This window comes from Heptranchias perlo, chromosome 3 (assembly GCF_035084215.1).
Source record: "Heptranchias perlo isolate sHepPer1 chromosome 3, sHepPer1.hap1, whole genome shotgun sequence".
NCBI classification, from domain to species: domain Eukaryota; kingdom Metazoa; phylum Chordata; class Chondrichthyes; order Hexanchiformes; family Hexanchidae; genus Heptranchias; species Heptranchias perlo.
The window spans coordinates 35,190,449-35,203,762 of record NC_090327.1 but is presented as its reverse complement, the minus strand read 5'-3'; the positions used below and the strand labels follow the sequence as shown (position 1 = coordinate 35,203,762).

General features: G+C 44.4%; 1 protein-coding gene across 3 annotated transcripts in view; it reads left to right on the top strand.

The window, feature by feature from the left end:
- The first annotated feature begins 3,510 nt into the window (after positions 1–3,510).
- LOC137311913 (aurora kinase C-like) overlaps positions 3,511–13,314 on the top strand; it is a 35,255-nt gene continuing 25,451 nt past the window's right edge. For 2 of the 3 annotated variants that reach the window (XM_067978775.1, XM_067978773.1), the window contains exons 1-4: positions 5,075–5,121; positions 7,149–7,273; positions 8,137–8,204; positions 9,319–9,969. In XM_067978775.1, the coding sequence (XP_067834876.1) occupies positions 7,217–7,273; positions 8,137–8,204; positions 9,319–9,969 (776 nt within the window). In that variant the 5' untranslated portion in view covers positions 5,075–5,121; positions 7,149–7,216. Of the gene's footprint in view, positions 4,091–5,074; positions 5,122–7,148; positions 7,274–8,136; positions 8,205–9,318; positions 9,970–13,314 lie in introns of those variants that run through there. The other variant, XM_067978774.1, reaches the window with a different exon arrangement.

Here is a 13,314-nt window from a genome sequence, read left to right as displayed (position 1 = left end):
CCCCTAAATCTTTTTAGACCTCCACTGTTCCTAGCTTTTCACCATTTAAAAAATACTATCCTTTTTTGGTCCAAAATGGATGACTTCACAGATACCTGCATTAAAATCCATCTGCTGCAGTTTTGCCCACTCACTTACTCTATCAATTCTCTTTATAATTTTATGCTCCCATCAACATTACTTACTATGCCACCATCCTTTGTGTCATCGGCAAACTTGGATATTTGGCTCTCTATTGTGTTATCTAAGTCAATAAGAAATATAGTGAATAGTTGAGGCCCCAGCACAGATCCTTGTGGGACACCACTGGTCCCTTCCTTCCAATTCGAGTACATACCCATTATCCTTACTCTCTGGCCTCTACCGCCTAACCAATCTCCTAACCAGGTCAATAATTTGCCATCAATTCCAGGAGCTTTAATTTTAGCTAAAAGTCTCTTATGTGGAACCTTATCGAATGCCTTCTGGAAGTCCATATAAACTACATCCATAGACATTCCCCTGTCTATTACTTTAGTTACTGCCTCAAAAATTCACTTAGGTTCATTAGACATGACCTACCCTTTACAAATCCACGTTGGCTCTCTCTAATTAGCTCAAATTTCTCTAAGTGCTCAGTCTTGCTGTCCTTAATTATAGATTCCAATAACTTCCCCACAACAGAAATTGTTTCCATTTGTTTCCCCCAGTATTGGTCCACAAGGGGTTAATATTTTTTAAAGCAGCTATGTCTCAGTCTCTTGGCATGAAACAGTTCCTTCAGATGAAACTACTTGGTGAACAAATCACGCACTTTTGGGATGAGATGTTACATGTAGAACATGAGTCACAGAGCTAGGACGTCATCACCAGAAGACAGGTGTAAAGCTGTTGAAGTTAAATGGTTTAAGATCTGACCAAAAATACCACACCGAGGAATGCAGGATGAGCATACTAGGTGTTCATCCCTGAACCTGGAGAATGGTAAAACATATCCTGTACAGTTTAATCCTTTTGAAAATTTTCAGGGAGAAACACTACGTGCAAAGCCCCTTTCAGCGATTTTTATTGCAGCAACCAAAAATATTTCCTTTCCAGTTGGGCAGGGTGTATAACAGGCAGCTGATCCACTAACGCCCATTTTGTATCCCCGCTGAAGTCAAATTTCACCCGCCTAGTTTGCAAACTGCTCAGGAGAGGACTTGTGTGGGACGCTGGACACTTTTTAAACCTACCTGAGCTCTACCTGATGTTGATTTATATGTTTAGAGAGCTTACATCCCCCCTTATTTGCTCTCTAAACATTTAAATTTCTAACTAGAATCATAGAATCACTGAAAGCATGGAAGGCGGCCATTAGGCCCATCGAGTCCGCGTCGGCTCTATGCAAGAGCAATCCAGCTGGTCCTACTCCCCCGCCCTATCCATGTAGCACTGCAAATTTTTTCCCTTCAAGTACTTATCCAGTTCCCTTTTGAAGGCCATGATTGAATCTGCCTCCACCACCCCCTCAGGCAGTACATTCCAGATCCTAACCACTCGCTGTGTAAAAAAGTTTTCCCTCATGTCACCTTTGGTTCTTTTGCCAATCACTTTAAATCTATGCCCTCTGGTTCTTGAACCTTCAGCCAATGGGAACAGTTTCTCTCTATCTACATTGTCCAGACCCTTCATGATTTTGAATACCTCTTTCAAATCTCCTCTCAACCTTCTCTGTTCCAAGGAGAACAACCCCAGCTTCTCCAGTCTATCCACGTAACTAAAGCCCCTCATCCCTGGAATCATTCTAGTAAATCTTTTCTGCCTCTCTAAGGCCTTCACATCTTTCCTAAAGTGCGGTGCCCAGAACTGGACACAATACTCCAGTTGTGGTCGAACCAGTGTTTTATAAAGGTTCATCATGACTGCCATAATTTTGTACTCTACGCCTTTATTTATAAAGCCCAGGAGCCCGAATGCTTTTTTAACCACTTTCTCAACCTGCCCTGCCACCTTCAACAATTTGTGCACATATACCCCCAGATCTCTCTGTTCCTGTACGCCTTGTAGAGTGGTGCCTTCTAGTTTAAATTGCCTCTCCTCATTCTTCCTACTGAAATGTATCACTTCGCATTTTTCTGCATTAAATTTCATCTGCCACGTGTCCGCCCATGCCACCAGCCTGTCTATATCCTCTTGAAGTGTATCACTATCCTCCTCACTGTTTAATACTCTTTGTGTCATCTGCAAACTTGGAAATTGTGCCCTGTACACCCAAGTCCAAGTCATTAATATATATCAAGAAACGCAGTGATCCAGGAGAACCACTGGAGAACACCACTGTACACCTTCCTCCAGTCCGAAAATCAACCGTTCACCACTACTCTCTGTTTCCTGTCACTTAGCCAATTTTGTATCCATGTTGCTACTGCCTCCTCTATTCCATGGGCCGCAATCTTGATGATACATCTACCATGCGGCACTTTACCAAACGCCTTTTGAACGTCCATATACACCACATCAACAGTATTGCCCCCATCTACCCTCTCTGTTACCTCATCAAAAAACTCTATCAGGTTAGTGAAACACAATTTGCCTTTAACAGATCCATTCTGGATTTTCCTAATCAATCCACACTCGTCCAAGTGACTGCTAATTCTATCCCGGATTATTGTTTCTAAAAGTTTCCCCACCACTGAGGTTTGAACTGACTGGCCTATAGTTGCTGGGTTTATCCTTACACCTTTTTTTGAACAAGGGTGTAACATTTGCAATTCTCCAGTCCTCTGGCACCATCCCCGTATCAATGGATGTTTGGAAGATCATGGCCAGTACCTCTGCAATTTCCACGCTTACTTCCCTCAGCAACCTAGGATGCATCCCATCCGGACCGGGTGATTTATCTACTTTAAGTACATCTAGCCTTTCTAGTACCTCTTTATTATCAATTTTTAGCCCATCCGGTATCTCAACTATATCTTCCTTTACTGAGACTCTAGCAGCATCTTCTTCTTTGGTAATGACAGATGCAAAGTACTCATTTAGTACCTCGGCCATGCCCTCTGCCTTCATGAGTAGATCTCCTTTATGGTCCCTAATCAGCCTCACCCTCCTCTTACTACCCATTTACTGTTTACATGCCTGTAGAAGACTTTTGGACTCCCTTTTATGTTGGCCACCAGTCTATTCTCATAATCTCTTCGCTCCTCTTGTTTCCTTTTTCACTTCCCCTCTGAACTTTCTATATTCTGCCTGGTTCTCACTTGTTTTATCAACCTGACATCTGTCATATGCCCCTTTTTTTCCGTTTCATCTTGCTCACTATCTCTTTTATCATCTCTTATGTCAACTATAGGCAGAGAGCCCAGCATAGGCATGTATCCAGGCCTGAACAGTCCTCTTTCCCAGCCAGGCAGGAGCCAATCAACTTAAACTGGGTTCTGCCTGCCCATCTCAGGCCTTTTAGTTGCAGTGTAAATGTACCTTTAATAAGGATCCTTCCCATAAGACTGTACTAGTGGAAGTGAAAGTGAAACTTAAAGAATTGTTAGAACAGGAAGTGGAGAGCTCGAGACTGTCTGACATATTTATGCATCTACGTTTATCAGCTTTTAATTTCTTCCTTATTACTCTCCCTGTATTGTTCCTGAATGACTTATTTTAATTTTTTTTTAATTGAATCCAACCAAGGCTCATTGTGCTGGACAACACCAAGGTTGGACAGTGTCCAAGAGAAGAGATAAATTAGGAAGTTGTAGATACGTTTTACAAGCCTGTGGATTTCAGCAGAAAGGGAGGAAGGAGGATTGAAGGAGAAAGGAGGAGTGAGGGAAGTAAGATGATGTGAGAGAGGTAGAGGGTCTGAGCGGGGTAAGGTGTGTCACCGTTTTGAAGTCTGGGAAAGAGTAAGCGAGTTTAGAACATTGCTATTTAGATTTTTAAGGACTTATTTTTCTCTTTTACTTGGACCACCTACACTGACATGAGTTCATAGGCAGGTGGCACAGTTTACTAACACCGTGCAGCTTCCAAAGTTCTTAAGGAAACTAATCTCTGATTTGAGGAAGAAAACTCAGAGCTTGAAGAACAGGAAGAGTCGAACACAGAGACCCAGAGAACTACTGGCAAGTTTGTGGGTCTATGCTCATAATTTTTTCGATTATATATATCATAATGCATTTAATTTATCATTTATTACTTACTGTGTACTATTGCTGTCTGCTATCCTTAAGGACTTTGTGCTCCTTTTCCTTGGAGCATGATCACAGGTTCCTTTCACGGGGAATTTTCTCCTGCTCCAGATTGAAACTAGAGTAGTATCCTAGGGTATAATGGGCAGAAAGGTAAATGGGAGATCTAATGGAAGTGTTCAAAATTATGAATGGGTCTTAAAGGTGAATAGTGAAAAAATAATTCCCTGCCAGGCCAGGACAACAAGGAGAACACCCCAGCTCTTCTTTGAATAGTGGCATAGGATCTTTTATATCCACCCGAGAGGCAGAATAGGCCTCAGTTTAACGTCTCATCCGAAAAATGGCACCTCCATCCTTGTAGCGTTTCCTCAGTACTGCATTGAAGTATCAGCCTGGATCATGTGCTCGTGGGACTTGAACCCATAACCTTCTGGCTTAGAGACGAGGGTGCTACTGCTGAGCCAGGGCAAAAAAAGGAGATTGGAAGGATCTTTTTTCAGGCAGAGTTATTAGAATACGAAATGCATCACCATAAGTTAGTGTTGAAGCTGAGTCAATCAAAGTATTTAAGAGGGAATTGAATAAACGCTTGGGCCTTGAAATTCGATGGGGACTATTGTTAATTGCAGGAGACCGGAACCCCTGCCTATCTGCCAGGGATGGGGTCTATTTGCATGACCGGGATGGGCACGATACACCTACAAGAGTGCTTCAGGGGCCCCCGAGTTGATTGTCTGGTAGATGTCGGAGTGACACCCAGCCACAGTGACAAGGGGACCCAAGGCCTGGGGGACAAAAATCGAGCTAAGTGACACACAAACCTCTACTGCTATGCCAGTGTTGTGTCCCTACTCTACCTGAAATGCGCCACCGGTGTTATTTTAATGAAATTAAGTTACAAAAATGTTTTTTTTTACCTGTAGATACCATGTCTCAGCTGCCAGAAAAGGATCGTCTTCCTCCTAAATGTGTAAGTTCGTCTTTTATATTTCACATAGATTTAGGATCAGTATCGTGACTTGTTTATTTACTAGTAAATTGCCAATAGTGTTGCCCACAATCAGTTGATGAATATAAGTTATTTTACGCACAAGATTGCAACAGATTTGCGAGAGTTTTCAGAAATTCACTCCACAGAGCCATCTAATGGCTGTTGCCTGCAACTACACTGTGACTGTTGACATAGCAAAATTGAAAGGGACATGTTGACACAGCAATGTACAATCATAAATATCAACAGAAAAGCATGACTAAAAATCGTGGCAACAGGAAGTAAGGTTTGGAGAGGGGAAATGTCTGCTCTACACAAGATTTGTAATAAAAAAAATAGATTTATTGCTTTTTCAAAATGAATGAAACAAAATTGCATCTGTACAGAGAGTGTACATCCTTCAGATAAAACACCTTGACCCTAAATTTCCTCTGAGGTTACACTAATAATCTTTCAAAACCTGCGTGGAAGGGACAGGAAAATTGAGTGGGGATATGTTATTTTGATTAGCGCCGTTTACTTAAGACCCATCATGACTCACAATATTTACAGACGCCCAGACTGGAGAATAGGATCTATCAGTCTGTCACGGCATTTATATGGTTTTGATGTGGCTCAGGAACAGAGGGGGTGAAATTCAACTTTGGCGGTGACGCAAAACGGGCGATAGCGAATCAGCCGCCTTCATTCACTTCAATGGAAAGGAAAATCGGGGGAGGTGTATAATGGACGACCGATCCGCTACCAACCATTTAACGCTCCTGCCGAAGTTGAATTTCACCCCACCATCTTGTCCATAGTTGACCCCCTCCCATCTATTTGAACAACAACTTGCATTTATTTAGGACCTTTAACGTAGTAAAATATCCCAAGGCGCTTCACTGGAGGGTAATCAGACAAAAATTGACATTGAGGCAAAGGAGACAGGTGGTCAAAGAGGCAGGTTTTAAGGAGCGTCTTAAAGGATGAGAGAGAGATGGAGAGGCGGAGAGATTTGGGGAGGAAATTCCAGAGCTTAGGGCCTAGACGGTTGAAGGCACAGCTACCAATAATGGGATGAAGGAAGTTTGGGATGCGCAAGAGGTCGGAATTGGAGGAACGCAGAGTTCTCAGAGGATTGTAGGGCTGGACCAGGTTACAGAGATAGGGAGGGGTGAGGCTATGGAGGGATTTGAACACGAGGATAAGAATTTTAAAATTGAGTCGTAGGTGAACCGGGAGCCAATGTCGATCAGCAAGCACAGGGGTGATGGGTGAATGTGACTTGGTGCAAGTTAAGATATGAGCAGCAGAGTTTTGGTTGAGCTCAAGTTTATGGAGGGTGGAAGATGGGAGGCCGCCCAGGAGAGCATTGGAATAGTCGAGTCTGGTGGTAACAAAAGCATGGATGAGGGTTTCAGCAGCAGATAGGCTGGGGCAGGGGCAGAGATGGGTGATGTTATGGATATGTAAGTAGGTGGTCTTTGTGATAGAGAGGACATATGGTCAGAAGCTCTGCTCAGAATCAAATAGGACGCTCCGGTTGCAAATAGTCTGGTTCAGCCTGAGACAGTGGCCAGGGAGGGGGATGGAGTCGATGGCTAGGAAATGGACTTTGTGGCGGGGGTCGAAAACAATGGCTTTGGCCTTTCCAATGTTTAATTAAAGGAAACTGTGGCTCACGTCGGTCAAGCTGTGTGTCAACACAGAGGCAGTGGAGGGGTCGAGGGAGGTGGAGCTGGGAGTCGTCAGCGTACATGTGGAATCTCACGTCATGCCTTCGGATGATGTCACCGAGGGGCGGTGCGGGGGCAGGAAGAGAAGTTATTGCGGGAGATTCTCTGGCTACAGGTGGATAGGTAAGAGTGGAACCAGGCGAGGGCCGTCCCACTCAGCTGGACAATAGAGGAGAGGCATTGGAGGAGGATGGTGTTGTCACCCATCGCTGCAGATAGGTTGAGAAGGACAAGGAGGAATAGTGCACCATGGTCACAGTCACAGAAGATTTCATTTGTGCCTTTGATTAGGGCCATTTCAGTACTGTGGCAGGGGCGGAAACCTGATTGGAAAGGTTCGATAATGGAGTTGCAGAAAAATGGGCACGGATTTGGGAGGCGACAACACATTCAAGGACTTTGGAGAGGAAAGGGAGGTTGGAGATTTTTTTTTTATTCGTTCATGGGATGTGGGCATCGCTGGCAAGGCCAGCATTTATTGCCCTTGAGAAGGTGGTGGTGAGCCACCGATGTGGTGGTAGGTTGCAAGAACAGAGGGGTCATGTTTTATGAGGAAGGGGGTGATGGCAGATTTGAAAGGGAGGAAGACAGTACCTGTTTACACTATCAGCTAGCAAGGGGGCTAGGAAGGGAAGTTGGGTGGTCAACAGTTTAGTGGGAATAGGGTTAAGAAAGCAAGAGGTGGATCTCATGGACAAGATGAGCTCGGAGAGGAAATGAGGGGAGATACAAGAGAAACTAGAGAAAGATGCGAGTTCAGGGCAAGGGCAGGGGGGATCCTTAGGGGAAGCTTGGCTTGGTGGGCTAAGGAAAGGGAGGGATACAGCAGAGTCAGCTGAACGGATGGCCTCAATTTTAGTTATCAAAATGTCCATGAGCTCCTCGCACTTGTTGACGGTTTGTAGTGGAGAAGTGAAGCCAGGGGTTACCTTTGCAATCCAGGATAATCCTGGATTACTGAGCAGTTTTGGCAGAGGAGATCAGGGCCCGCTAGTGCTTGATCTGGTCCAATCAGATCTTGCGATGAATGGCTAAACCAGTTGAGCACCATATATGTTCAAGTCTGCATCCATTAGACTTAAGGGAGAGAAGATGAGGGCCGCACCTAGGGGAACAACTAGGGTGGGAGACAGAAAGAGTACTGGGGACAAGGAAAGACGGAGATGAGGGTATAATTGAGCAGATCATTAGCTGGAGAAGTATCATGGAGAATGGATGGCCAAAGGCTAGACAGTCGAGAGTTTGAAAGTGGTGTTAAAGCAACTATTTTTCTCAACAGGCCACGAAGGTTGAGAGCAAAGCAGGGACTGACGGTAACAGCAACAGATCCGTGGGATCTGCCCTACAGTAAGTACAGAAAGTATGTGCATGCAAAACGGTCTCTCTGCTTCAACACAGTACTGTTACCCAGTGGACTGTCTCTGTGTCTCAGCACAGTACTGTTACCCAGTGAACTGTCTCTGTGTCTCAGCACGGTACTGTTACCCGATGAACTGTCTCTGTGTCTCAGCACAGTACTGTTACCTGTTGAACTGTCTCTGTGTCTCAGCACAGTACTGTTACCCAGTGAACTGTCTCTGTGTCTCAGCACAGTACTGTTACCTGATGAACTGTCTCTGTGTCTCAGCACAGTACTGTTACCCAGTGAACTGTCTCTGTGTCTCAGCACAGTACTGTTACCCAGTGAACTGTCTCTGTGTCTCAGCACAGTACTGTTACCTGATGAACTGTCTCTGTGTCTCAGCACAGTACTGTTACCCAGTGAACTGTCTCTGTGTCTCAGCACAGTACTGTTACCTGATGAACTGTCTCTGTGTCTCAGCACGGTACTGTTACCCGATGCACTGTCTCTGTGTCTCAGCACAGTACTGTTACCTGTTGAACTGTCTCTGTGTCTCAGCGCAGTACTGTTACCTGATGAACTGATGTTAATGTTTTTTGCCAAGATAAATTTAATTGGTGGTCATAGCGTTGACGAATGTTCCACCCATGATTCAGCTAGTTTGTGTGAGCTGTGGCGCTGGTTACAGTTGTGCTCAACACCCTGCCCTAGGGGTGGGAAATTCAGTCAGAGTTCTCACTCTTGATCAACTGGAAGTGCGCATGTGTGGAAGTTTGGTGATGACAGGATCTGGCTCAGCTGTGATTCTCCCCATAGTGAATAATCTACCAACATTCAGGCTCCCTTCTAATCACGATCCAGTGACTCTTGCTGGATGTTGAGTTCAGCTGTGATTAACCTCCACATTTGTACAACCCACTGCAAGCCATTATCTAGCTCACACATGGAGCATGGAGTGCAGTACAAGATGGCTTCCAATGGCCGTGCAAATGCTTGTAGGAGAGGAGGACAGAAAATTGGAAAAAATCAAAAATTTACAGTAAAGTAAAACTGTTCTTCTCAAAACCAGTCCACGTGTAGAATCCACTGTCTCAATAATATTTGTTTCTCTTGGTGTAGGTGTGTGTCTAATAAGTCTAGTCTTGCCAGGAATGATGAAGCTAACATATCCAACCTCAACAAGTCTGAGTTTGCTTGCACAATTGACGTCAATAACTCCAACTATGAAGGAAGTGAAGCAAAAGAAAAATTCCCAAACCTAGATGGACTTAAAATAGCAAGCTCTGGCCACTCTAATCCCAGTAGTCTCATGCCCTTGAGCACAAATAACAATTGTGATCCCAATGACCCTGTGTTAGTTGATGCAGATGGCGTACGTGGAGCCATGGATACCTTCCACAATAGTTCCAGTGAGATTGGGTGGAATAAACTGGATATGCCCAATACCCAAACCTCTACCTCCGAAGAGACAAATAGTTCTCACAGTATCATGTTTGTTGACTCTGGGAATCCAAGAATGGAAGACAGCTTAAGCTTGGACTCGCAATGCTTTGAGAATTCTAGTGCCAGTAGTACTGATTTCTCTGGCATGCTTCACAACAAAAATATTACTGACAGCTCTGGAATTAGCACAAGTCCTAATTCAAGTTCCAGTGCCACTGGGTCTTCTGACTTAAATCTCCTGCTTGATGAAAGCCGCCAAGAGGATTTTGGTGTAACTGAAGGCACTTCTGATATCATCGAACCCATCAAGTTTAAAAGGCGTTCATTGTAAGCAGATTTTTGATCACTAATACTCAATGATCACTAAAGTCAGAGTTACATGTTTGTTACTTGGTAAATTCCTTCTGCTCGTGACAATACTTTACATTCACCGCTTTCTGTGCTCCCATTGTAATCTTCTTGTGTTCTTTCGCGTACTGCTGTGATGCTCAGATTTGACGTGGATGAGGAGGAGGGGCTGCACACCCCATGCTCGTTCATCCAACTTCAACTCTGAGTTGGTATACGACTTGTTTGTGTCTATCCCTCTGCTCCCCCTCCAGGTTGAGTGTTTATCTCTCTCATGATCAGATACGAGGGTAAGCAAAAGGATGACCTGATGGGCCTGATGGTCTTTCCTTGCTTTTTCTTTTCATTTGTTCTCTTCTCCCCTTCAGGTTTTATATATGTCTCCCCCATGTTCCCTGGTTATGATTATGTTTCTCTCTTTCTCTCTTCCCCATCCCAGCCGCCTGGATTGTGTGTGTATATCTTTCTGTCCTCCCCAAGTTTGTGAGTGTGTGTATCTCTTTCTGTCTCCCACACCCTTTCCAGGTTGTGTGACTGTCTATATTCCCCTCTCCATACTGTGTATCTCTCTCTGTCTCCCCCCTATCATGTGTCTTTCTCTGATTTCCCCACTCCCCAACTTTGTGTGTGTGTGTGTGTGTGTGTGTGTGTCTCTCTCTCTCTCTTTCTCCCCTCCCTAGGTTATATTTGTCTCTTTCTTAGAATCATAGAATCACACAGCACAGAAGGAGGACATTCTGTCCTTTGTGGTGGTGTCAGCTTTTTGAAAGAGCTATCCAATTAGTCCCACCGCCCTGCTCTTTCCCTAGAGCCCTGCAGATTTATGATTCTATGATTCACTGTACATTACACCTTTAGAGATGCGGAGATTCAGCAGGTGTGCTCTGATAATGAGCACAAATCATAATTGTATTTGCTTACAATTTCATTCAAAATAGCACACACAGGAAATCTAGAGGTGCAAAAACTGATGCCAGCACTTGGGACGGTCAATAGCAAACTATAATTAAGTGAATTAAGTATCTTGTCACTTGCTATACTGTTTCCACACTTCAGAATTATAGGTTAGCGGCAGCTTGCGAACAGCCAGTAGAACTCCATGTTGTGTGACATTATGAGTTCTTGTACGGCATTAGAAGATAAAATCCAGTGATGTTGTGAACAGGAAGACTAGTTTGAGGGCAGCACTCGCTGTTAATGATGCCATTGAAATGTAATTCAGTTCTAAACACTGGTGAGGGAGAGGGTTCCTCTGCGGAATGCAGCCAAAGCCAAGACCATAGCACGATGGGTGGCTCAGCTGTACAGGGGCGAGGAGAAAGGTCAGCAGAGCAATAGTGATAGGGGATTAGACAGGCGTTTCTGTGGCCGCAGACGTGATTCCAGGATGGTACGTTGCCTTCGTGGTGCCAGCGTCAAGGATGTCACTGAGTGGCTGCAGAACATTCTGGAGGGGGAGGGTGAACAGCCAGAGGTCATGGTCCATATCGGTACCAACGACATAGGTAGAAAGAGGGATGAGGTCCTGCAGGAATGTTTTAAGGAGTTAGGAAAGACAGTAAGAAGCAGGACCTCAAAGATAATAATCTCCGGATTACTCCCGGTGCCACGCGCTCGTGAGTATAGAAATAGGAGGATACAGCAGATGAATGCGTGGCTGGAGAGATGGTGCAGGAGGGAGGGCTTTAGATTCCTGAGGCATTGGGACCAGTTCTGAGGGAGGTGGAACCTGTACAAGCCAGACAGGTTGCATCTCAACAGGGCCGGGACCAATATCCTTGCAGTGAGGTTTGCTAGAGCTGTTGGGGAGGGTTTATCCTAGCTTGGCAGGGGGATGGGAACCTGAGTGTAGATTCAGATGGGACAGAATCAGAACTGGAGATAGAAGGCAGAAAATTAGTAAGTGACTTAGGAAGGCAGAGGGAACAAAGGTTAGAAAATAAACAGCTTGGGAGTTTGGCAGTGCTTAAAGGTATATACCTCAATGCAAGGAGTATCGTGAATAAGGCAGATGAGCTGAGCACAGGGATAGACACGTGGCAGTATGAGATCTTAGCTATTACAGAAACATGGCTTAAACAGGGGCAGGAATGGCAGCTCAACGTTTCTGGTTACAGGGTTTTCAGATGAGATAGAGAAGGGGATGAAAAAGGAAGCGGGGTGCCAATTTTGGTTAAAGAGACAATTACAGCTGTGAGGAAGGATGCTATGTTAGAAGGATCATCAAATGAGGCCATATGGGTTGAGCTAAGGAATAAAAAAGGGGCAGTCACACTAGTGGGAGTGTACTAGGGACACCCAAACACTCAGAGGGAAATAGAAAAGCAAATATGTAGGCAAATTTCTGAGAAGTGCAAAAACAGTAGGGCAGTAATAGTAGGAGATTTCAACTACCCTAATATTAACTGGGATACAAACAGTATGAAGGGTATAGAGGGCGCAAAATTCTTAAATTGCATTCAGGAGAACTTTTTTAGCCAGTACGTATCATCCCAACAAGAGAGGAGGCAGTTCTGGATTTAGTTTTAGGAAATAAGGCTGGGCAGGTGGAAGGAGTATCAGTGGGAGAGCATTTTGGTGGTAGTGATCATAATTCAGTAGTTTTAGCATAGTTAGGACAAAGGACAAAGGTAGAACAGGAGATAAAGTTCTCAATTGGGGAAAGGCCAATTTTACTAAGCTAAGAAGTGATTTACCAAAGTGGACTGGAAACAGAGCAGTGGGAGGCATTCAAGGGGAAGATTCAAGGGATGCAGAATAAACATATTCCCACAAAGAAAAAGGGTGGGGCTGCCAAATGTAGAGCCCCCTGGATGTCAAGGAGCGTACAGGGTAAGATAAGGCAGGAAAGGAAATCTTATGTCAGACACCGAGAACTCAATACTATAGAAAGCCTAGAGGAGTATAGAAAGTGCAGGGGTGAAATTAAAAAGGAAATTAGGAAAGCAAAGAGAGGGCATGAAAAATATTGGCAAGTAAAATCAAGGAAAATCCCAAGATGTCTTATAAATACATTAAGAGCAAGAGGATAACTAAGGAAAGAGTAGGGCCTATTAGAGACCAAAAAGGTAACCTATGTGTGGAGGCGGAAGATGTTAGAATGGTTCTTAATGAATACTTTGCATCTATCTTCACAAAAGAGAGGGACAATGCAGACATTGTAGTTAAGGAGGAGGAGTGTGAAATATTGGATGGGATAAACTTAGTGAGAGAGGAATTATTAAGGGGATTAGCATCTTTGAACATAGGAACATAGGAACAGGAGTAGGCCATTCAGCCCCTCGTGCCTGCAGATAAATCACCAGGGCCGGATGAAATGTATCC